Source organism: Grampus griseus (genome assembly GCF_964374135.1).
Source record: "Grampus griseus genome assembly, chromosome: 5".
Taxonomy (NCBI): domain Eukaryota; kingdom Metazoa; phylum Chordata; class Mammalia; order Artiodactyla; family Delphinidae; genus Grampus; species Grampus griseus.
In genome coordinates, this window is record NC_138998.1 from 12,308,492 (window position 1) to 12,334,434 (window position 25,943).

The 25,943-nt window shown below is 42.8% G+C and overlaps 1 protein-coding gene across 1 annotated transcript in view; it reads right to left on the reverse strand.

Moving 5' to 3' along the window:
• Nucleotides 1-25,943, reverse strand: part of CPNE4 (copine 4) — a gene marked incomplete at its 3' end in the record, with an annotated part of 584,378 nt that overhangs the window by 3,450 nt on the left and 554,985 nt on the right. Inside the window, exons 11-15 of the mRNA XM_082655513.1 lie at nt 20,238-20,371; nt 12,868-12,922; nt 9,814-9,865; nt 7,119-7,252; nt 1,400-1,636 (exon numbers count right to left, since the gene is read on the reverse strand). Coding sequence (XP_082511639.1) covers nt 1,400-1,636; nt 7,119-7,252; nt 9,814-9,865; nt 12,868-12,922; nt 20,238-20,371 — 612 coding nt within the window. The remainder of the gene's footprint in view (nt 1-1,399; nt 1,637-7,118; nt 7,253-9,813; nt 9,866-12,867; nt 12,923-20,237; nt 20,372-25,943) is intronic.

A 25,943-nucleotide genomic window follows, 5' to 3' on the forward strand; every position in this document is an offset into this window, starting at 1 on the left:
CCTGCCCACTCTACAAGGTCTGTCCTCCTTATGTCCCAGCTCCAGCCGCTTCTCCGAAGTTTTGTAGCCACAGGGTGGCCCACCTCAATCGCCCACAGATCGCTTGGTGTGAGTTTTCTGTGGATACCTGTGTCCCAACCGGGCAGTTCTCCAGTAAATTCCTGGAGGCTGGGCCCCATGGCTCCTCCTCTCACTGTGGTGCCAGTGCTAGTACACAGCAGGCACTCTGCAGGTGTGTGAGGGAGAGCAGGGGCGGGGTGGAGGCTGCAACAGTGCATGGCCCCGTGGCATGTGTGTGTGTGTGTGTGTCTGTAGGGGGCGGGGAGAGGGTGGTTTGGAGAAGCTCTTGGAGCCCTCTTCACTCAGGCAACGCTGTAGGTGGTGGTCAGTCCTGTGGTACTTCTGTCAAGCTGACAAGACGGGGTGGGACATCACAGTCTGGAAGAACACCCTCCCCCCATCTTGGGCACCATGTGAGCAAGTGGTTTCAATGATGAACACAACTGTGGGCGATTCAGCTCCAGCACACCCCAACTTGAAGAGGATGCCCCACCTTGCTGTCCTGTGCAGACAACTTGGGGGCTTGGAAACCTCCCCTTGGGTAAGTTGAAGATGGGCTACGGTAGCAGAGTTGCCCTCTGTGAGTCACCCAGGCTCACTGCCCACACACTTGTGGGAGCTTTCACTGGGGCATGGAACAAAAGAACACAGGGGGCTGCCTGTGACACAGTGGGGGAGGCTCTGCAGGGCTCTTCAGGGCCACGGCCATCCCAGAGGGAAACTGTATGAATCAGAAAACTTTTTTTTTTTAACCCTGTGGGTCATGAACCAGTTTTGATTCTGCCTTAGCAAACTTATTCCAGCATTTTCCCCTATTGACCACAAACAACTGTTTAATATCATCCTTTAAACTAACTTTATTATCTTGCTGTTTCCCTCATTAATGAATTGAATAAATCTTTGATGCTGCTTACTGTACGTTTATACAGGATTTATGTTTCTATCATTTTGAAAATATACTTTGCCAAGGCAAACACAGACCTCTGCCAGGGCACATGGCTTGACAAGGAGAACCAAGGCCGAATTTCAGCTCTTTGCTACTTCAGCCAGGCAACCTTGAGCAGGGAACAACCTGCCCAACTGTACATGGCAGTCCTGGGTACACTGGAGACCCTAAATTCTGTGGATGAGGCCAAGCTCCAATGAAATGTTGGCCACATAGTTAGCATGACTGACTCAGGTTATACTTCTTTCTCCAGCAACCCAAGCTCTACATGTCCTGGGTGGGAATCGGCCTGGCCCAGGCAGGGACAGCTGGCATTGCTTCACTACGAACACTGGTGGAAAAATGGGGGGGGGGCTTCTGCTCTCCCAGGGGAAGCCCCTGAGATATACGTACGTGTTTGAAGTTCCTGAAGGGCACGAACTGGACGATGTCGCGAAGGACGGGCTCTCCCTTAGGCGACCTCAGAATCCCGTCGTCACCGTCCAGCATCTGCATGTCACTGAAGTCTGCGTTGCCCACTCCCACGATGATGACCGACATGGGGAGGTGGGAGGCATGGACGATGGCCTCCCTCGTGTCGGCCATGTCTGTGATGACCCCGTCAGTCAGGATCAGCAGGATGAAGTATTGCTGCCATCGGTGGGACACCAGGAGACGATGGGGATGGAGAGGAGGGAGAGACAAGGACAAAGCCAGTTACACACTCCGGCGGCTCCGGTGCATACTGACCACAGCAAATGACAACTGACTTTTCCTGAGTGCCCGTGTTGACAACCCTAAACACTGAAGACTTAGGATGAATGGAGCTTAAAGGCAGGCACAGTAATTGCAGGTTAATTCTAATAATCACCTTAGTGATGGTTACAAAGCACAGGGTGTAGACAGAGCAGCAGAAGAGTCAGGGGGGCTGGCTTCAAAGCCTCTTGCTCTGAGATGCTGGGAATTTTCCCTTAACTCCTCTGGGTCTCAGCCTCTTCATCTCTCAAATGAGGGGTGGGGCTAGATCATTCATACGGTCCTCTTCAGCTTGGAGATTTGCAAGAGTCTAAAGCCGAGCTGCCTAATATTTACAGTAGCCACCAGCTCCATGTAACTATGGTGCCCTTGCAATGTGGTGAAAGCAATGGAGAAACAGAAATTTTCATTTTATTTCATTTGAATGAATTTAAATTTAACTTTAAAAAGTGGATACCCGATTGAGTTATTGGAAATCTTTTAAGTACGTTTGTAACAACTATAAATAAGTGAATCCACTTTCTCAATTATCAACTTATAAAATCTATATAAGGATCAAGTATTTTCCATGGTAATTTAGCATCCAAATTGAGATGACGTGAGTATAAAATACACACTGGAGTTTGAAGACTTAGTACAAAAAAAAAAGAATGTATAATATTTTATTAATAATTTTTATATGGAATACCTCTTAAGATGATAATGTTTTAGTTATACTGGGTTAAATAAAATATATTATTAAAATTAATTTCCCTGCTTCTATTCACTTTTTAAAATGTGGCTACTGGAGAATTTAAAATCTCTGCATGCCTCTCACTGTATTTCTAGTGGATGGCGCTGTGCTAAAGCCCTGCTAGAAAAGGCAAGGGTCACAGTCTCTCCCTCTGAAGGCTGTGTGCCCTGGGCTAATGAGTGGCCTGCAGGTGGCTGCCCTTCTCCAAGGATGTGGGCAGAAGACTCTTCCTGCTCTAAGTCCTGGTTGGACAGGCTGGTGGGTGACTCATCTGAGATGGAGATTGGAGAGAAGGCTCCATGCTCATCAGCACAGGAAGGGCTTGGGAAGGGTTACGGGGTCTGGAGAGGGAAGGTCCAGTGGAGGACGTCACTGTCCTTAGTCGTTAGAGGCATCATGACAGCCTCTCAGGTGAGAGGGGAGGGAAGGAGGTCACTGAGATGCTGCTCATGCCAAACCCAAAAGAATTTCTAATGTAATCTTTGCAATATGTTCTACATCTACAGGGAATAAATGTGGGATGATGAAACCATTCCAAGTTGCCACATTTCAAAGGTGAAAGGCTAGGTAGAATAGTCACATGTTGAAAACATCTGTTTTTGAGATTCACACTTAGAAAGCTGCATATAGGCTGGCAGTGCTAAAGAGTTCCCATTTTTCTCTGTGAGTCTGAAAAAAATGTTTTTAAACAAAACAACTCAGTCAAAAATGCAATTAGAGAGAAGAGAAATTCACACTATGATGAAGACAATCACATGTCCTGAATGCTTTCCATACAGTTTAATATAAAGACTAATTCTGGGGCTTCCCTGGTGGCGCAGTGGTTAAGAATTTGCCTGCCATTGCAGGGGACACAGATTCGAGCCCTGGCCTGGGAAGATCCCACATGCTGCAGAGCAACTAAGCCCGTGCACCACAACTACTGAGCCTGAGCTCTAGAGCCTGCAAGCCACAACTACTGAGCCCACATGCCACAACTACTGAAGCCTAGATCCTGTGCTCTGCAACGAGAAGCCATGACAATGAGAAGCCTGAGCACCTCAACGAAGAGTAGCCCCCGCTCACCGCAACTAGAGAAAGCCCGTGCACAGCAATGAAGACCCAATGCAGACAAAAAAAACAAACAAACAAACAAACAAATATATATATATATATATGACTAATTCTGTTCCATGTCCACTAACTACCCACCCCTAGTTCTAGTTGATCAATTCTCAAATTCATTCGAATTGTCAATTTTCATCCATACCTATGCTTTTTAAGTCTTATACATTCACAGAGAAGGTGGCCTGGGAATTTGGAGGAAGATTTCAGTTGGGTGAAGTGATTGAGGAGCTAGGGAGTTGCAAGGAGAAGGCACAGAAGGAGGCAGCTTGGTGGCCTGGGGCTGGAGGGAAGCAGTGTAGGAAACCAGAAATGACTCTTCCCAGGGTGTGCCTTAGAGGCCATGGCAGGTGCCACACCTGGATGGAGACTCATCCTGATTCCTGATCAGGTGGGCTTGTGAGTGAATCACACTTCTGTGCCCTCATCGTCCACTCCCCACCCTCCCCTAACTCCTGTCTGATTCGACCTTCATGGTCCAGGGCACGGATCTCCTCTACCTGCCCCCTACAATACCCACAGGAGCAAACAACCTGACAGTCACACGACCACATCAAGAAAGTTTAGAGTTGTTGTGGTCTAGAGCGGACGTTGGCAAAATATTTTCTGTAAAGGGGTTATAATAAATACTTTAGGCTCTGCAGGCCATAATGATGTCTGTGGCAATGACATAACTGCCTGTTAGAATGAAAACAGCCATAGACAGTGCTTGATAGGAATGTTCATGGCTGTGTTCCGTTAAAACTTTACTGATGGACACAAGTTTGAATGTCATATAACTTTTGTGTGCCATGAAATATTATTCTCCTTTTGATTTTTTTCAACCATTTAAAAATGTAAAAGCCATTCTTACCTAGCAAGCCATTGAAAAACAGGTTGCAGAATGTGGCTGGCTTTTCATTTAGAGCAGGGGCTCTTAACCTAGACTTGCGGACTGTTGAGTTGAAAGAATTCAGGCAGTCTGTTCAGCTGGGGTAAATTAAAGTTTTATTTTCACTAACCTCTAACTAAAACTTATCATTTTTTTCAATTCTAAATATAATTAACAAATAAAATTAGTTTTAACTGTACTTGTGACTGAGTCACTAATAGAAATCACAGAATACGTTCCTGTTATCTTACAGTGTTTGCAAATATCTCAACGTGTCATTTACATTCAACACTACTTAGAAATTACAGAATTATTAGGCCAGCCACAAATTCTCATAATTTAATTTTATTACTATATTTATGATGCTTCTATGTAACATTTAAAGATATTTTGCTAACTGCATTTCAATATACTTGGTTTATTTTATAACATATGTTTTATTTTGTGCATTTAAAGGCCCTTCTGAGGAGGGGTCCATGGGCTTCACCAGCTGCTAATGGTGTCCATGGAACAAAAACGGTTAAGAAGCTCTGGTCTGAAGAGACTGTCAAGATTCTAGAACCTGATCCTTCCAGGTTTAATCTAGCTAAAGGTAATAGGCTGAAGACTGTTGGATCAAAACCCTGATGGAAATTTCCAATAAAGGTCGCAGTAACATTTGCTTCCAAAGTCAGGCTAGGAAAGTGCTCATGGGTGAAATATTATAGTCTTTGAATGTACTTGAGGTCCTGCTTACATAAGGAGAGGACACTTTTTTCTTTCTAGAAGAGTTCCACAAAACTGAGGAGAAAATCCTACAGCCACAGACTTCCTGGCACCACTTGCCTACAAGGTTCAAGGTTAGGACCCTTAGCAATCAGTGATAACAAGGGGCCCTAGACCACACACTGTTCGAAAGATAATGGAAACCTCTGGGGGAAAGCATCAGTGTTCCTGGCCTATAGGAGTGAGTTATTTGGGGATATGTGGATTAGACGCTTCCAGTACTGTTTCCTGACCTGTCCTTTCAGAGCAGACACATCTGTCCCTGGAGGAGTGAGTAATAGCCAAAACCTCATGCTGGTTTGTATTAGTCCAGAACTCAGACCTATGTCAGATTCTCTTTACTCCTGTGAGTCCTGGTACCCCAGGGAGGCTGAGATGGTTCAAATTGGGCTCCGGGGAGCCCTAGGGATGCCTTGGATGCTCTTGGGTATAAAGGGAGTCAAGGAGAATAGACAAGTTTGGACCCCATCCTTCAGCCCATATTTAGAAAAAATAGTCTGTTTTCTTAAAATCTATTTTATGTATTTGGTTTCTGAGCAAGGTATTATTTGAAGTATTTGAATTTGAAGTCCTGGTGATTTAAAAAAAGGTTAAAAATAAAATTAAATACTGATCCTGTCCAACCTTATGCCTAAATCTTGCATCTGAGAGGATTCAGATTTGCTTCAAGGCCTCTGTGGGTTTGGCAAGATGGAGATGCTATTGACTTTGACAAACATGGTCTTCACAGGGGTGTTGGGGAGCAAAGTTTGGGTGGTACAGGTGGAAGGGTCAATGGGAGGAGAGATGGAGGCAGTGAATATGGGCAGTTCTTTCAATGAATTTTGCTGTAAAAGAGAGTAAAATGAGGGACAGTACCTAAAGGGTAAAATGTTGAGAGAGAGTTTTGAACCGAAACAAGAGATATTGTAACATGCTTTATTTGCTAATAGGAATGAGTCTTCAGTAGAAAGGGAAAAATAGGTGATGAGGTGAGAAAGGGAATATAAGTATGAGGTCAGTGTCCCTAATAGTTGGGAGGTGTGTGCTGCAGTGCATAGAGCAGAGGTCGCCATGAGACGGGAGTGTGGTCCAGCCCATCCTAACAAAAGAGAAGCTGAGAACACAGGCACAGGGCAAGGGGGTCAGATGAGCTCACACAAGAAGGTAAGGGAGCAGCATATCATATTCTTCATGCAAATTCAGTGTCTTGGAACCCAGGATAAAATCACAGAGAAAATTTCAGACATTGGCAATATTCTGCTAAATCTGAGAAAATGCCATACAGCTAAAAAAGGACATAGGACATAATGACGGTATTGAAAAATGATGCATAGAAAAGCTATTACAGCAATATATTTAAGGCTAATATATTAGGGGAAAAAAACAAACTCTATTTGGCCTTGTAACCTTGGTTTGCATTTTTCTTAAGAAAACCACTAATAGGACCTGAAATAAACCTTCACTGTGATGTTGTGTGTTACTTCACTTGACTACCAGGTGGAAGAATAACCCATTGTTTTACTTCACTTCCATCTGTAGTCTGGGTACACTGGAAAGCATGCTTAGTTTTGGACAGTTTTTTTCCTTCCTAGGAACTGAAGGTGAGTATGAGTTTTATGAGGATGACCTACACTCCAGTGAATATAGTGGCTTTCCCTGTTGAAGGCCTTCTGTGTTCAGGTAACATTGCAGACATTTGAGTTATGTCATCTCTAAGCCTCATGTTAATCCAGCAGAGATAGGCATGATTATCCCTATTTTTCAGGTGAGGAGACTGAGGACAGGGGGAAGGTTAAGTCACTTCTTCAAACTCACACAGGTAGAAATGCAAATTTATTGTCAGATTGGGATGGGTGCTATGGCCAGTATCCAGGTGAGGATGGGTAAATGCCCATTAGCAGGTAGACCACCTCTCTCCTTACCGATGCCTCCTTAGTGTTGGTCTCCTCTGATGCTGACTTGGCAACCTTCTGGATGATGGGAGCGATGTTGGTGGGGCCATAGAGCTGGAGTTTGGGAAGGCAGCTCTGGTAGGCTTCCACAACTCCTTGAATCCCTGAGGTGGAATTCGCAAAGATCAATAGCTAAATAGTCCCCCTAAATATATTTATAATCAAACACACACACACACACACACAAATGAAGCATTAACTTCCCCCAAATAGTCCTTATCAATAGCACATCTATGTTCTTAAGATAAAAAAGAAAATACCACATCTGGGCTGGTATCTCTGCCTCCACTCCCACTAAAATAATTTTCTTTATTCATTTTACTTATTTTTTTTTTGAAATTGACTTGGGAAGAATTTATTAATGAATGATTGTGTTTGCTACAGAATACAAACAAGCTTTTTATGACAAAGAGAATATTCTAGACCCATTAAAAATGTCAGTTACAAACCTATGTATTCCCAAATCTTTTTCTATACTTTCAAAAATAAGGGATTCATATTGGGAATATTTTGCAACCCTACAACTTAAAATTCAGAGAGAAATCATTTTGGTCTGAAATCATTCTCTTTAAAGGTTCAAGTCAAGAGCGATCATTTCCACCAATGTCTCCCTTATGTCTCACCTTACACAATAGATTTCATTAGATCCTCCTATTGTAATGAAGCCAACATTGTACCTATTTTACAGGTAAGAAACTGAGGCTCAGAGAGGTTTGCTGCAGACTCAGGATTCACACCCAGTTGTGTCTGGCTCTAAGGGCCATGCTCACAGCTTTAACATCCCTCTCATTTTCACACCATCCTGTTGACTCTAGCATAACCACCCCGGGCCACCTATGTGAGGATGTGTACCCACAACCATCTCTCCAAATGTTAAAGTCCTTGTGGGTAGGAATTGTGACTTTCTTTCTCATGAGCTCGAGGCAGGTCGGGCACATGGCAGCTGCTCCCCAAATGTGTGATGAATGAGCAAGATGACGGTCACAGTCATCTGCTGGGCACTGTAGTACAGGTGAGTGACGTCCATCACCATGGGCACCCCTCATTTAAGGGGGGCTTCCATCCAAGAGGTCATGATGGGTGGGCTCTGCTGGAAGAGGCAGCCCTGCTAGTGTAGCTCCTCCCAGCGTAAGTCTTGGCTGCACACTGAATGTTCTAACTGCGATCCCACAGAGACAGTCCCATTATCTATGATTTTTGTTCAAATGGTCCTCTCTGTGTCTGTGCCTGTGTTACCTCTCTCTTCCCCTGTTTCATATCATCCTCCTGCACCCCTTTCTACCCTGAAACAGCACACTGGTCCTGTTTTAAGCCAGAGAGACCCACAAAGCCCCTCCTGTGATTTTTTTCCCTCCACATCCTGCCAACCAGATTTTGGGCATCTTGGATGAGCAAGTTGTGCTCTGTTCTGCCTTTATACACATGCATGTAACAAAATGTGTATGAAAATGACTGAAAATGCTTCATTCTCTTTGTCCTGCCCCAAAGTCTGCCATTCTAAAGACAGGTGCCAAATCATTACATAGCCTGGTTTTGAAGTTAAGTGATGCTGAACAGAAGCTCTTTATCTGTTTTGGTTTTTGAGGTTTTGCCTAAGATAAGCAAGTCTGAGTTCTCTTCCAAAAATACCAGGCAGGTGAATTCTAAGATGTGAAATGGGTTAACACTGGATATGTCCTTCATTCTGCTTTGATGGAAAACCATTCTTACAGTTGAAGAGAGGGAATGGTTTGAGATGAGGGAAGCCTAAACTGTAATAAACTTGGCGTGAGGGATGATGAGAGGGAATAAGGGCAGAATGGAGATCTGGTCTCATAGGTTGTTGCGTGCAGACCCGGGGATATTGATATCATGTTCTTGGACAGTTAGTGCCAAATATGTGAAAGAAACTGCGGGATGTTCTACACTCCCACAGGATCTGAATTAATCCTGTTCAGCCCCTTCCTCCTCTATAGGAAGGAGGAGAGACACAGACATTTCCACCAGCCCACTGCAAAAATGTCTTACCATTTTCATAGCAACAGGTGTACTTGGCTCTATTTATTATTTAGAAATCAGGAAAAATGATTCTAGGATACAATTTATCATCATAGTCATCATCATTATTTTGTGGAATGTCTTGGGAAATTTCTAGCTGGAAATAACATAATACAGACCAAAACCTTTGAGAAGGCTCTTTCTGGCACAAAACCATGAAGTGACTTGTTTGAAGTTGCTGAGGGCATATCCTTTGCCAACATGAAAGTGTCACATGATCTCCACGCTTCCCCCTTTCCTTATTACTTCACAGAGAGGAAGTTGTGCAAAATAAATACTTGATGACAGCTTGGAAAGCAGAAGGAGGGGTACCTCATCACTGCCCATCACGTGACCCTTCCCTCAATTTTTTTTGTTTTTTGGGTGTTTTTGGCCAGAAGAATCCAGAATTGGAATCAATATTCTTGCTCTAAGCTCAAGACCTCTTCTGCATTCTGTCTTTTCCAGCTCTTACGTCTCTGCTCTGTTATGGCCTTCAGAGTAGCGTGTTTATTTGGGTCCAGGGAGCCTACTTCTCCTCTGTGGACAATCATCACTGACATACTGCATCAGGAGAGAGAAACTAAAATGGGAAAAGTACGAAGGGAAGGGCTGTGAAACACTGACTTCCTTTCACGTTGTGATTTACCTGCACATTCTGGGTTGTCTTCATTAAAGTTGATTGCGAAGTCGTGAGATACCTGGACACCAATTAAAATTTACAAAAGGAAGAAAGGAGAATGACAACATTAATCCAGTAAGGAGGCACTGGGGCTTAGAGTTTGCCAACAGATGCTCATTACATTCATTATGTGTCAAGCAGCGGGAACCATTTTAAGCCTTTACACAATCACTCTGAGATGGAGGGTGGATTCTAAGCTCCCTGTGGAGTTGAGGTGACAGGGAGATTTTCTAGAATCAGATAAATGCTGGCAGGAGGGGGAGAATAAGGCATACGAAAAAAAAAATCCAAGAAAATATTTCATAAAAATGTAACTCCAAATAGCTTCTGGATAGAAGTGTCCACAGACCAGAGGCTTAGATTTGGTTGAGTTCTATTTGGAGCCAGTGATTAAAAAATGATAACTCAATAACCTAAGCTGTCTGCTTGACATGGCCATGGTTACAAAGGCTCCAGCAAAGCTGTTGACATTTAAGACTCATTCTAACATAATATACAGAGCTGCCAGGCAGGAGGATTTTCACATACATACAGGTAAAAATAGACTCTTGCTTTTGGAAAAGTAATAAAGAAATAATTCCAACACAAATTCCTCTACCTGGCAGGACATATGTACGAGGTCAAATAATATGTGGTTTACTTTTTTCTTTCTAAAACCTGATAAAATAAGAGGGGTGTCCTGGCATCTATACATTTTTATTGGGTCACTTGGAATTTTACTGAGACTTCTATTTCAAAGGCTATTTCCCACAGGACTGACTCTCTGGGGCCTAGAAAATAGGTCATTGTGTTAAAAGACCCCTCTTTTCTCAGCGGGGGTCAGAGCTGATGCTGTTGGTGCCTCGCTCACACTCCCTTGCCCTTGACTTTTCCAGGCAACTCAGCCGACTGCCAATCATCCCGCCTGCTTTATTTACCTTAAGTTTTTCTTGGGCTTCCAGAGCCTGCTTTGCCTGCCCAAGTGACAGGCTAAAAATGGTGGGGAATTAATGTCCCCTGGGAGTAATGTCCCCAGGGAGTAGCTCTTCATCATGGTCTGATGGGAGGTGGTGTGTCAATATCCCAGGTCTCTTACCCCTTGGGGTCTGTGTGCGCTCTGCATTGTCTCCCGGGATTCAGCTCTGGCTGTCCATGCTGGTAATGGCTTGTTAGTAAACCCTATGTTGATTTCTCTCCATTTCCCCACTCTCTACTGAGGTTTCCTCCACCTCTCAAATAAACTACTTGCCTCCAAATCCCTGTCGCAAGGTCCCAGTAGAGCACAAACTAAGGCGGAGGTACTTGTGGCTCAGTTTCAATGCAAACTGAGATTTTATCCTCAAGAAGTAAGTCATGGTAATTTTGTAAACACTCTGGGGGGCACCTGAGTTGCTGAGACCATCAGGGCCTGTCTGGGGCAGAGGGGAGATGAGGCATGGAAAAGGGTATCTGAATGGCTTTGGGGAAGCAGAGTGAGAATACGTAAGGGGTGCCTGTTAGGGCAGCAGGAATAAGTTAGCTGCCAGTCAGAGTGGAGCCAGGGGATCAGGACTTTAGCAAACAGCACGAAGAAGAAGTTGCTTCAGGAGGGCGACCAGGCAGATGTCAGGGATGAGGACAGAAAGGCCTGGAGCCAGGTATGCTGCACACCTTTGTCCTCAGCCCCGCTGGGTCAAGCTGAGACCGGAAGGCTGTCTGGGGTGATGTGAGGAGGACACTCAAGCATCTCAGGGCAGCTGGACTGGTGGTTGTCCAGGTGCATTCCAGGCTCGAGGCTCAGCACCTCTGTGAGGAAGGTGGGCACCCACCTGCCCACATTCAGGAACTGATACCCCGTCTGAAGGGGACTGCATCTCCTGAGCTCTGGCTAATACTTTTATGTGTAATCTTTGAATTTTAGTGTTATCAGGCCTTTCAGTTTTTCCAGAGAAGCCAGAAATCTGACATTTTATATGAAATTGTCTAATTCTTAAAAAAAACTGTGTGTCAAATAGAATATGGCCTAATGTCTACAGGCCACCAGTCAACAACTCTTGTTCTATATTCTTCCCCCACCATGTACTGATTTCCGACAAATGCTTCTAGAATTCTGTAGCATGGTCAGCAGGAAGGCCAGTGTGGGCTACAAAGCAAACAAGGAGGAGGACAGGTCAGGGAGACAGGCTACTCCGTCATCTCTCACTCCAGCAGGAAAAGGGAGGTGAACTCCCTCTTTCACTGAAGGCCCTTGGTCTGATGGCTCTGGGGTGGAAGCAAAAGTTGGCATCTGCCTCCTGCTGTTCAGCTCAGACAAGGTCAGTAAAAGAGAAATTGATGACTGGGCGGTATTGCTTGCACTTAGCTGGGACCTCAGAGGCTTCCTGAGGCTGCAGTAGGAGCCTTGTTCCTCTCCAAGGTTCTCCCACCTGGGAGGCTGAGTCCCCTGTGGAGAGTATCCCACAGGGCCATCTGGTATACCATAGGAGAATGCCTCAGTTCCACTGCAGCACAAATCTCTCCACGTACAGTCTCTGCCTTCTTTGTGAGAAATTGGCATCGAGACCAAATAGGATTCCAGTGTCTTTACATGAGCCTTTCAACTCCAGAGTCTCTGAGCCCGAGCAGCGCTTTCTTCAGGATTTTTCTGTGTCTCCCACAAAAGACTGGTGCTTAGGGACTTGGGATGAGGGAGTCTGTAGACCTCACTGTCATGGACTTTCACAGTCAACATGGTCAATAGGGTCTTTCTCCAGGGGAGATCTGAATACATGGGTTCTGAGCCACTGGAGATCAACTTCCGAGTGTTTTCACAGTCTCTGACTATGTCTGTAAGAAGCTAAACAATGGAACACTTCATTTGGAAATGACTCTGAGAAGGCCAATCCAGAATACCAGGAGATTGGCTGTCATCAAAACAGAGGCTCTGAGGAGCTAATCTCACTGGTTCTGAAGACCACTTCTGCCTCTTTGGGCCCTTACATAATTATATCAAAGGTCGAAAGAGTGAGACTCCTGTGAGGGAAACCCAACTCATCCTTTGTTTATAGCAAAACACTCACTCACCGTGTACTCTGGGGGTATCCTGGCACCGAACCCAAAGGCTGGGAACATTTTGTCACTGAAATTAAAAAAAAGAAGTTGCTACATTTGTCCATTTAATGAGGAAGAAAAACACGAACTTGCATTACTTTGCGAGAATAGGTCACTATGCCAAATACTGACTACCCATGCTTCTTGATTACCTGTGGTAACAGGGGATAGCAATAGTGTGAGCAACTAAAATCAAGAAATAATCCCCAAAGTTCATCACTTTACTGCTTTCCTTTACTATAGGTGAGACGATGGGCAGGAGAAGAATAAACATTGATTGGCACTACAATATGCCAGATATGATGCTAGGCCATGTACATAGATAGTTAATTTTCACACAGTGTTTGAAGGTCCACCTACTTATTATTCTTGTTTTACTGATGAATAAACTGAGTCTCAGAAAGGCTAAGAAAATGACCTAAGGTGTTTACCAGTGAGCACTGTGTGATTCCAAAGCCCATGTCTTTTCTATTATACCATCATGACTTACTGATTATGTACAGCATTAAATGCGATTTCCTCTTGCACTTCCCATAACTGGGCCTCCTGACCAGATCACAAATAAGACTCTTCTTAAGCAAAATTTGTGCTGTCAAGGGATTGTTGCAGTGGGGCTCTGGAGTATTGCTCTTGGAAGAAGGCATGCCCCCCTCAGGCTATCTACCTTTTACTTTCTCTCCCATTAAAAACACAACTGAGATTTGTTCTTGGAACAGTTCCTCCATTTCGCAGTTCTTGCAGAGCCAGCCAAGGAGAAAAGGAAATTCAGATAAGGGCTCACTGTCCCAGAATGCCTCTGGATGCAAAAGGGGAGTCCCAAGCTGAGAAGTCAAAGGATCAAAGCCAGACCGTCACCCATCACTATCTAACTGATTTAGAGGTCATCAGTAGCCAATGATGGCTTTGATAGAACTTCACCAAAATATAGCCCATTTGACCAAATTTGGGGCAGGGGTTGGGAGATACAGGGAAACCAGAATTCTCTGAAATCAACCCCTAAATTTGCCAGAAAATCACCAGTTCCTTCTTTCCCTTTCTATTGTGTAGATATGGGCTTCGTGGGGCATTGCACCTATCAGGTATTAGAAAAGGTATTAATGATGATAAATAGAAAATCATAAAATCTTATAAAGGATTAACCACAGCTCTGAGAAAAAAATACTTCTGGTCCTTGGAAATACTGAAATACTTTGTCTCAGAAATTCCTTCTTAGCCAAGACAAGGGTGAGAAGATGTGGGGAGGAATCAGCAAGGGAGATTTTAGAGGTACTTTCTAGTTAAGTCTGGAAGAAAACTGTTCTGGGTGGAGGATGGTCCTGCTTCTTCCAACTCGGATGGCTCAGAAGTCAAAACAGAGAAACCTAGAAGGCTCCACATTTTTTAATTTCTTTGATAAGTTTAGGAGGGGTGAGATTTAATATTCCACCCATTTCTAATCACAAAACCAGTGTTCCAGATGTAATGATATTCCTTTTAACCCTTCAAGCCACCCTTGTGGATTTAAGCTTGCTGAGCATGATGCACTGTTATATAACCGAGTTTCAAGAGTATGGAGGTAGGGAAAATGCCTCACCTACAAGGGGAATAATTAATGAATCAGGATGGTCTCAGTTATCTGAAGTCACAAAGACTCTAATAAACATACTAAAGAAAAAAATTCAAGCCTAAGCACAATAGATTTAAGCATTCATTTTCCCTGATTAGACATAGAACTAGGAAGAGAGGAGTCTTATTATGCAAGAGGCAAGGGAAGGCAAGCTGAGCACACAAGCAAGCATCAGCATGCCAACACATCAGGGAACTTAAGATAGGATTCAGCAGCACTGAGTAAAGGGGTCATTTAGCAATTATTGAGGACTTGATTGGTAGAAACTTCCAACCTGGAAAATTCAGGGCAAATCACCACATTGCTGAAGGCAGTATTTCTTACTATTGGAATAAAATAGTATAAAATACTATCTAAGAGCCCAGGGTCTTCAGTCGCAGTGAGCTTGACGTCTTGAACTTCTTAGGGAAAGAACTTGATCAGATGACCTGCAGATGGAAGATGCATTTTTACCCTCCCTGGTAAGGAAAAGTGGGCTAAAGCAAGAGATTAATAAAAGAAAAGACAAATGACTGTGTCCATAAGGAAATGGAGATGAACTCAGAGCAAAATAGCATTTCAGAACAACTAGACATTTAATGAAGGCTGTTCTCTAAAGCAGTGGTCTTAAAGCTAGGGTACATGGACATGCAAAGCCCTTCGAGGGATATGAGAGCATGGCTTCTTTGTTTTTAAGGGAAGTCAGTATTCAGTTCCTCTACCTCCCCATGTATTCTTTACTGAAATTCATCTTCTGGGAACATCTCTGATGGAAATACCTGCTCCTGATTCACACCTCCCCTCTCCCAATTAACCTCTGCTCACCCACTAGGAATCTCAGCCACCATGGTGAGTTGCTCCCCAGTGTAAAAGCTCCACAGCAGAAAATAAAGAGACACTTCCTGATGTGAACGACTCACTAGTAAACAAATCCTTTTGTAAGTCAGATAGTTTTGCTCATTTTTGCTTTAAAAAAATTGTAGGAAGTGCTGATGTCAGGTGGTAGATCATTAAAAATACCTTTTGATGATAGATATGTAATTTTTTGATATAAAATTTAGAATTGAAAGAATTACATAATACTCGTAGGCAAACTCTTTCCATTACCACGGACTTATAAAAACAAGCTTTCTTAGTATTTACATTGATAAAAACAAAAAATTGGATTAGTATTGATGCTAGATTTTCCCATTCTGGTCATAGGTAGCAGTCATCCACAGATATGTAAGCTAATTGGGAAAATAACCTACTATCTGTTTCACTAAGATTTTTTATTTCTATTTTTTATAGGCAATAATCAGGTGTTGAACTTTCACAAATATTTATGATCAATTACACACTAATAAGGATTATAATAAGAACTAAACCAGAAGATATTTTTAAATACTTTGAATCTTTTCATTACAGTAAATTTTAGAGATTGGAAACTTAAAATTTTATATTCATATTTTAGTTAAAGACATGTGATACAGTGATCAATAAAGGAATTTCAAACCAAATTTTTAAAGATACATTGGAATGAAGTTCTATGGGGGAAGGGAATGTAAATATGAGCTCATGAAAAAGAAGAAACAAAATTCTCAGCTCAAACTGATGAAATTGTTCGCGCATTTTTTAAATGGACGATGGTAGGTATCAAATAGCTATGGCATTTAGATTCTGCTGGATGCATTTGCAAGAGTTAGGTAAGAGTTTTATTTTTAAATGTCCATATTTACATTACACTAGAATTTTCATTCTTTGTCACTATTTAAACTCTTGATGGAAAATGTTAGATTTCAATGCAAAAGTGTGTGAGGGCTATATGTTTTAACACTCTTTTTACAAGTATGTGAGCCAAAAAATTTTAAAGGTCATTAGCCCAAAATGACTTTTAAGTCTGACACTATAGTCCTTTTCCCTTTTGTGTAAGAGTATTAAAGAAAATAGCCTCTATCAAGTATGTACAAAAGGCAAAACTTTTGTATCTAATCCTTACAACCACTCTGCAGGGGAAGTTAGATAAATCTTTCATTTGCAGTCAAGGAAACAAGGCCCAGTATAACATCAGGAGAATAAAGAGAGCCGAGCTGGGATCTGAACCCAGGCCCCCCTGTCACCAGGACCCTGTTGACTCTGCCCTTCATAGGAGGTTGGTCTGGTCTAATGATTCAGAATAATGTGCTAATATCAACAAATAACAGAATTAGCAGAACTCACCACCCCCAGGAGGCCCTCCTTGACTGTCAATCTCTCTTCTCACAAAGGATAGAGTTAATCCTTCCTTCCTCATGCGTCCCCATCCTTACATAGGCCATGTAGGGCTGTGATTCATTTATGTGCCTTTCTCTCCCATGAGACTGTGACCGACGTGAGGGGAAACCATGCTTATTAATCTCTCTGTGTCTTTACAGCACTGCGTGAGGGGCCTGGCACCCAGTACGTCCTCAGCTGCTCCATCTCACCTATCTCTCCCAATTTAACTCTGGGTCTCAATCCTGGATGCCCATTGGAATTAAAAATCCTGATCCTCAGGATGTGCACCAGACTAATTAAATCAGGGTGTCTGGGGGTAGGGCCCAGGTACCAGCTTGTTTTAAGGCTTCCTGAGTGGTTCCAATGTGGAGCCAAGGTTGAGAACAATGGATTAGTGTTGGCAGAGTGGAAAAGGTAGCGCTGTAATGTGACCCTGCCTTCCGACTTCTAACCCAACCTTCTGCACTCAAACATGCCTGTGTCAGTTCTAACCTTGCCTCTGCACAGCTCTGAGCACACCTCAGAGGAGACGCCTGCCTCAGTGGTTTCCAGTACCCCTGCCTTATTCTGGGGTGGCCAAGTCTATTAAACGTCAGTCTGTATTTGCGAGCAACGTACCGTATTTATACTCTCTTGGTAGCAGCTAGACCAGCCTTTCTATGAGGGACATGGCACGTGGTCAGAGACTCACATCTCTGCTGAGCCCAAGGAGTGGATACCATCTTGGACTTGAGCAGCCTAAAGAGACCAGGTTGTTCGTAGGAGCTGGGGAAGGGCTACAACCAACCGGGAACAGATGAGTTCGTTTGTGAGCACACGCTCTTGGGGAGCTGGAGGGGAGAGAGGGCAGGGGTCTCTCTCTCAGAGGTGCATAGAAAATGGGCTGGCAGGGCTGCCTTCCAGGCTCAGGACCTGAGTCTGGTCTCCCCTCAAGGCCACCCTGAGAACTCTGAGCTTCACGCGTCTCTCAAGCTGTTCAGCTTCACGGATCAGCTCATCATGACCCGTGAACAGTGACTGTACAAGGCAGGAAGAAAACCCTTGGCTGTCAGAGGCTGGGAGGAATTTCCAAGCCTCTTGGGGATTAAAAACCTCCGCGTCGCTGCAGGAGGGGGAACGGCGCCTTCTGTCAGTTTTTATTGAAGTGTTTCTTTTTGAGCAACAACCTCACTGACTTTGATGCAAGAATAAATTAATTCCAAAACCCCAACTTGAAACGTCCTGACTTCCTGTCTATTGTCTTCCCACCCACACAGAGGAGAAGCGGTGGAAACGTGTCAGTTTTCAAGAAGCCATTAGTGTGCCCATTTCAATGCTGAGGTGCCTTTTTTATATGAAAAATATAAAAGCTCCACTGAGCTGAAGAAACCTGTTTTTCTTGGCCAGTTGGGGCTGACAACTTTGGTATTTTATTTTTAAATTTTTAAAAGAATCATTTGCGATGATTCTTCATGTAACCCCAAAAGTGTCATCTCTTACTTTTAGAATGAATCTGTATTTTTGAGGGAATACAAAATCCTCCCCAGGCTTTGTCTGGCTCACGTTATAAAGGGATAACAGCTCTAAAAGATGTGCAGGTCCCTCTGACTGTTGTATCTGCATCTTTCATGCAAGGTAATCAGGAAACAGAAGTTCTGCAGCTTGTCCAGTAAATCTGCTGCAGAACCGCAGCAAGGGCTCTGGGTGTCAGCATCTTAATTTCTGGCCAGCTCACCAAATCTCCTCTTTGGAATTCATTATTACACTGCCTTGTGCCTTGCAGAGTCAACTTTATTACTAAGCAGCTATTGTGTTGTATTAAGTGCTTTTACCTACTTTACCTCTTTTATGAGAATTTCAACATTTAAAAGTTATTAAGAATCCAGAAGATGTTCCCTCTCTTCCTTCTTCTCTCATATGGACACACTTGTGTGTGTATGTGTGTGTGTGTGTGTGTGAGTGTATGTGAGAGTGAGAGAGAGAGAAAGGAGAGAATTACTGTTTTGTTGTTTTGGGGATGCAATATGTCCATCTTTTCCCTCCTTGGTAGAAGTCTCCATATGACACGAGCCTTTCTAAGAACCTCCCTGAATTGGGGCCTAAAGAAATCAGAGCTGAGATTGAAGTTGTCTTCACAGACAATATTTCAAGGTTAAGTACAAGTATCATTTCAACAAGGTAATTAAAAATGTTATTATTGCCCTCTGTTCCAAATGTGGAAAAGAGGAAGTGTTAGCAGAGGCCTTGTGTTTAGAGCTGTCTGATTTGACTGTACTGTTCATTCATCCCCAACTGGCCACACACCCATCTGAGTTATTGGTGATGAACAGTATGAATCCAGAGACTCGCCAGTGGGAAGTCCACTGCTGGAAGCTTTCCTATTACCTGTCCTTTTGGTTTCTCTGCACTTTCTGGTCACTAGGTTGTGTCACTCCCTGTGGTGCCTGGGTATCAGGTTATCATGGTTTATAACCAATTATGAGACTAGAAAGAACAGAAATCAGGCTGTTCCATGAAATCTCCCTGAAACCGGAGGACAGAGTCACTTTCTTTATTTTTCTGGTTTAATAGGTCAATTAGTTGCTGCTCATTACTAACTAGCCCTATATTACAATCATACCAGGCTGTCAACTGAGATTTACCAATATTTATATTTACACTGGTTCTACTTCAAAGAGCCTTCTTGATCAAACATGTGAACAACTTCACCTCAATCTGGAAATACTGGAAAGGCAGAATAAATTCAGTTCAATGTAATTTATGTAAATCACTTCTTACAGGGAATTCTCTTGGTGGGCAAGGTCAATATTCATTATCAAGTAAAAATAAATGTAATACTGATCTGATCTCAAAATCGTGTTTTCTATACAGACTTACAAACACATACACACACTGTCGTGGGCACACACACACCTTCTGTTAAAGTTACCAACAGCTTTTGAGGTCCATGAAACCCCACTATTACGAGCTTACACTGTGGAATGAGCTGGATCTGGGTTTAAATCCTGCCCCTGGGTGTGGATCAGAGCACAGACCACTTCACCTCCCTGCACAGTTTTCCTTTTCTGTTAAACAACACCCATGACAGAATGTTTAATGTGAGGATCAGATAGAATAGTGTCTAATAAACCAGCGCTTCTCAAACTCCAAAGTGCACATGAATCATCTGGGAATCTTGTCACAATGCAGATGCTGATTCAAATTCTCAAGTGGGACTTGATGAAGTTCCTAGGTGACGTTATGCTGCTGGTCCATGCACCAAACTTTGAGTAGCAAGGCACATACTGAAACTACAAAAGGGAAACCAAAATTGCTATCCAGTGGTCCTGCCAGCCAAGTAAGAGAAGAAAGCTAAGAAAGTATTGTTTTGGTGGTCAGTGTAGGCTTGGCATGAACTCAGTTTCTCTAGGTGTGGAGAGGATAACACATTTGGGACAAAGCTTTATTCTGTCCTCTCATGAGCCTCAGCATAACTTCATTTCCATTCTTTGGCCCAGGGTCAGGCAAGGGCCACAGGAACCCACAGAGATGGGGAGTCTCATACCTGTCATAGTCTTGGCAAATCTCCCCCACAGCTACCAAGGCCTTCAGGTACTCATTGGGCTGGTAGGGGTGGATGTAGTGCAGGGAACAGCTGTTCCTGGGGTCCCCATTCGAAGCCGTGAAATCTATAGCTACCTGGAAGAGAAGATAGGCAAATGGGTGGATTTGATTTAAAATGAACATATTTCATAGGAATTGTGATTAGCCCTGAGAGAGACACAGCTGGTGTGTGTGTGTGGGGGGAAGCAGTATGTTACACACCTGCCAATAAGCAGAGTTAGAGAAGAAATTCATCAGCTTTAAAAACTAGTTATTCAAATAATGGAGAGGATGTGGAGAAAAGGGAACCCTCCTGCACTGTTGGTGGGAATGTAAATTGGTGCAGCCAGTATGGAAAACAGTATGGAGGTTCCTCAAAAAACTCAAAATTGAATTACCATATGACCTAGCAGTCCCACTCCTGGACATATATCCAGACAAACTCTATTCTAAAAAGATACATGCACCCCTATGTTCATAGCAGCACTATTCACCATAGCCAAGATGTGGAAACAACCTGAATGTCCATCCGCAGATGAATGGATAAAGAAGATGTGGTACATATATACAATGGAATACTATTCAGCCATAAAAACAAATGAAATAATGCCATTTGCAGCAACATGGATGCAACTAGAGATGATCATACTAAGTGAAGTAAGTCAGAAAGAGAAAAACAAATACCATAGGATATCACTTACATGTGGAATCTAAAATATGACACAAATGAACTTATCTATGAAACAGACTCACAGACATAGAGAACAGACCTGTGGTTGCCAAGGGTGAAGGGGTGTCGGGGAGGGATGGAGTGGGAGTTTGGGTTTAGCAGATGTAAACTATTATATATAGGATAGATCAACAACAAGGTCCTACTGTATAGCACAGGGAACTATATTCAATATCTTGTGATAAATCATAATGGAAAAGAATATATAAAAATAATGTATATATATATATGTATAACTGAGTCACTTTGCTGTACAGCAGAAATTACACAACATTGTGAATCAACTATACTTCAGCAAAAAAAACTAGTTATTAATTTGGTTGAGGCCATTTCTATAGTCTTCAATCTCCCTCTCCCCTATGCCCTCTTTTCTCCTTGTCCAAAACAGAACTTGAGATTGACGTCCAGGTTAGAAAACCCAGCATCTGATCCACGACGTCACCAGGCAGCAAGGGTAAGGGTGGAATATTGTAATTCACTAAGAAGAGTCCTTAGTGCTCTCCGGGGAGGACGATTCCATCTCTGAGACCTAGCTAAACTCCCTCAAAACTGAATTCTGTGTTAAAGATGTGGTCTGTATAACAAAGCCACTATTTTCGTGAGTGACCAGTTGCAGAGAGAGATGCTGAAGTGGTTATAATAAAATTTCTGCCAGAAGCAGCTCTGTGTAAGGCTCATTCATGTAAAAACCCACCCACAACAGAGAAGACACCTGAAGTCTACAGCATTGTCAGTGGCAAGTAGAGAAAAGAAACCTCTGTCTGGCCACCTAGTGGGCATTATCTTTGAACTTAAGTTTTTTCTGACCCCCTACATCATCATCATCTAAATAAAAGTTGACTCACAGGACAATTTTTTTTTTTAAATTTTGGCTGTGTTGGGTCTTCGTTGCAGTGCGCAGGCTTCTCTCTAGTTGTGGCGTGTGGGCTCCAGAGCGCATGAGCTAGTAGTTGTGGTGTGCAGGCTTGGTTGCCCCGAGGCATGTGGGATCTTATTTCCCCATCAGGGATGGAACCTGTATCCCCTGCACTGGAAGGTGGATTCTTAACCACTGGACAACCAGGGAAGTCCCACACAGGACACTTCTTAACAACAACAACAACAACAACAAAATTCTTTAACCTGGGGGTGGTGCTAAAACGGGAAGGTGTATTTCTTCTGATTTCTAATATCATCACCAATTAAATGAAAGTTAACCTAGCAAACACCTCTCCAAAGAAATGCTTAATCTTGGAGGTGGAGAGTGGGGAGAGAGGGATTAAAATGAAAGGAGCTGTAGGGAAAGAAAGGAATGTTCATGGTGCACCCAGCTCAACAGAATCCATTCACTGGCTGACTGATGATAGAAAGGCTCTATTTTCTCTTATGATCTTGTGAATGACAAATGCTATTTGCATAACATTTGACAAAATTCCATTATAACAAACCACTGGAATATCTCATTGGATTTAAGGTGGGATGCTAGTTCTGGAAGGACAGAGGAAAGGGGCTATGTGCTCTGTGTCTGCTTCTGAAAGACCAGACTCAGTAACATTGATGGAAAAAAATGTCACCTCATCTTATATTGTAAGCCTGCAATCAAATCAAAGTAACTGGAAGAGAAAAAGCATTGACTAACAGTAATTCACTAACAACCTCTCTTTTGTTCCTTTGCAAAGTTATTCTTTCATCACTGAATTTTCCCCTTTTCTTCCTCACCCCTCCACAGGACTATGTTGAAAATAAATTTAAGCAGGATTCAAATTCTATTTTCAGAACCTCCAGATGTTTTCAATAAGGGAGTACAAACTGATAAAACGCTAATATAATACTAAGTGTTTCAAAAAAGGTCATATGAGTATTCCCCCAATGCTTAGATACCCTTACTTTGGACAAAAAAGGGAAGAAGGGAGGGGTAACCTCTGTTGAAACCCTACTATGTGTCAGACACCTGCACTGGCAGCTTTACAGGCATTGTGTTATTTCATTCTCATAAAAACTCTGGGAGGTAGAGATTATTATTCCTTTTTATTGATGAATCTGATGCTCAAAGGTGATGAAGGTCACAAAGTCATAGGGGATGGAGCTGGGTTTAAACCCAAGTCTATATGGTTCCAAAGACTCTGCTCCTTCATCATATCATTATACACCCAAGAGAATGAGTAAGTCTGTGACTGGGATGTCCAGACATCTCGTGGGCATGTTTTATTCTTATGAAGGATGAGGAGATTTGGCCTGGAGGTAGGGATATTAACCAGGAGGCAACTACAGTAATTTAGGAGAGAAGAAATACCTTGAATGAACAACACTTTATGACCAAAGCAACTGCAAAAGGTAGGAAAACAGCAACTAAAGTGTGTGTATATGTGTGTGTGTGTGCGCGTGTGTGTGTATGAAGAACAGTGGGAGTTAATTTCTTCTGTACAGCAAAGTGACTCAGTTATACATATAAATATTTTTTCATATATTTTCTATTATGGTTTGTCACAGGATATTGAAAATATAGTTCTCTGTGTTATACAGTAGGACCTTGTTATTTATCCATTCTATATATAATAATAGTTTGCCTCTGCTAATCCCAGATTCCCATTCCTCCCCTCCCTTACCCCCCCACCTATGTCTGTGAGTGTTTTTGTTTTGCAGATATGTTGATTTGTATTGTATTTTAGATTCCACATATAAGTGATATCATACAGTATAATCAAGTATACTTCAATAAAATAAAAAAAACAGAATGGATAAACAACAAAGTCCTACTGTAGAGCACAGGGAACTATATTCAATATCCTATGATAAACCATAATGGAAAAAAATGTGAAAAAGAAAGTATGTATATGTATAACTGAATCACTTTGTTATGCAGCAAAAATTAATACAACATTGCAAATCAACTACACTTCACTAAAAACATTAAAAGAAAAAAAAACATTTAAAAAGAAAAAAAACCTGAAACAGTGGGAGAATGGGTTACTGAGGACGACTGGGGGTGACCTAAAAGGACCAGTGAAATCCAGTATCTTCTGAGATAGATTTCATCCTGAAGGTGAAAGCCAAGCCACTGAAGAAAAGAGAGGAAGACAACATGAACTGTGGTGAAAAGCTAGTTAAGGCGGCAGGAGTGGTGTTGGGGAGCCTACGTGCATTTTGTGAACGAGAAGGAGGTGTAAAGCATTCCAGGTCTCACCCATGGGGCCCCAACCAGACAGAGGTCCAGATACATGCAGAGAATCCCTGGAAAACTTCTCCAAGGAGGACACTCGAGAGGTACCTGAGAGACAGTGTTTGGAGAAATCAAACATCTCAGGGACTCTTGGATGTACTAAGCTCCAACACACACCCACCATTCTCTGCCTTTTTGTTCTGATGAGACACACTTAAGAGATCATGGCACCTCACATGTGTACATAGTGTTTAGAAGGTAAAAATAGTGCTGGGAAGGCTAGAAGTAAAGCCACCTCTTTCTCTTCCACTGAGGAAAGCACTTTAGAGCTGTAGAAAATTCTAGAGGATGCAAGGATGTTATTATGGAGACAACCTTGCTTCTGCTCTGATTTATTAATATCATTGCAAGTATTGCAAATCACTGGCAGGTTTAATATTTTATTATTAATAATGAGTACCTGTGGCTCCCCTCACTTGTGTTTATGATTCCCCTCTTCATGGAGCATCCCAATCTACCAGTGTTTCTTAACACTGCAACTGGCAACCTGTACCATGTGTTGATTACCTGATTGTCAAGGGTATCCTGTGATGACAAAAAATATGCTGGTGTCTTGATGTAAAACCAGAGAATGAAATCAGATAATATAAAGAACAGAGGGAAAAACCTCCATAAAGAAAAATGGCAACTCAAGCAACATAATTGAACATCTTATCTTCCCAGGCATAGGCAAGATACTCCAAGCATGCAGGCACCAAGTGGCAGCATCTGAGCCCAGGTGTATCACCTGGATGAGTACCTGTGGTATGGGGAGAAGTGGATGTAACATCTGGATGAGCTTAACAGATTTTGGCAACAATCTATACTAAAATTTTAAAAAAATCATAGGGCTGGGATTAGGGTAAAGTAAGAGAGGTGACTAGGGCGTAAGCTCAGGAAGGCACTCATCTGAGCTGACCCTACACTTGCCTGATCTGAGAGTGATGCCTCCTTAAATTTTGCATCCTAGGTGCCTCTCTTTCTTCACTCTGGTCCCAGTGCTGGTATATCTTTTCATTTCTATCAACTCTTCATCCTCAGGCTTGGAATAATTCCCTTACGCTTAACAAACTAGGGTGGGGCAGAGATGGTGGTGAGAAGAAGATTGTGATTGAAGATATTAAGCATAGAAAACAAATAGGATTCGGTGACTGATTGTGAAGTTGGATGCCAGGTAGGGAAAGGGAGCAGCCAGATCTCCTTGGGGACGGAGGAGATTATGTAGTGGGACAACCTGAAGTTCAAGGTTAGAAGGCGGTATTGTGCTGCCTGTTCCTGGTGGTCCTGCAGGGACATACAAACATGCCCAATGGAAACTGCTTTTTTTCTGCAGGCAGGCCTCTAGGGTTTCCACTCTTCCCATGGGGATGGCCCCCATGTTTGTGACAACCCCAGAGGCTATTCCAGCTCAGAAGATGCTGATGTAACTTTGGGGAAGGGTGTGAACTTAAAAATTACCTGATGAAAAAGGAAATAAACCAATGACCTTTATCACCTACTACTTTCTGTAATTCCCACTGCTCATAAAAATATTTTATCATTTGACTAGACAGTAAATGGACAGTCTCAGGTACAAGGCAGCTAAAAGATTTTTTTTCTTTCCTGGCAACTGATGGTTTCTGGTCTCCTTGATGAGGCTGGAGATAAAATCTCTGTCTTCAGGAGGTGGCTTTCTACCAAGAATTCTCTGCGCTCTTTAAGTTAGCATGAGTGCAAAGAGAACAGAGAGAAAGGTTAGGTTTATTTTAAAAAGCAACAGG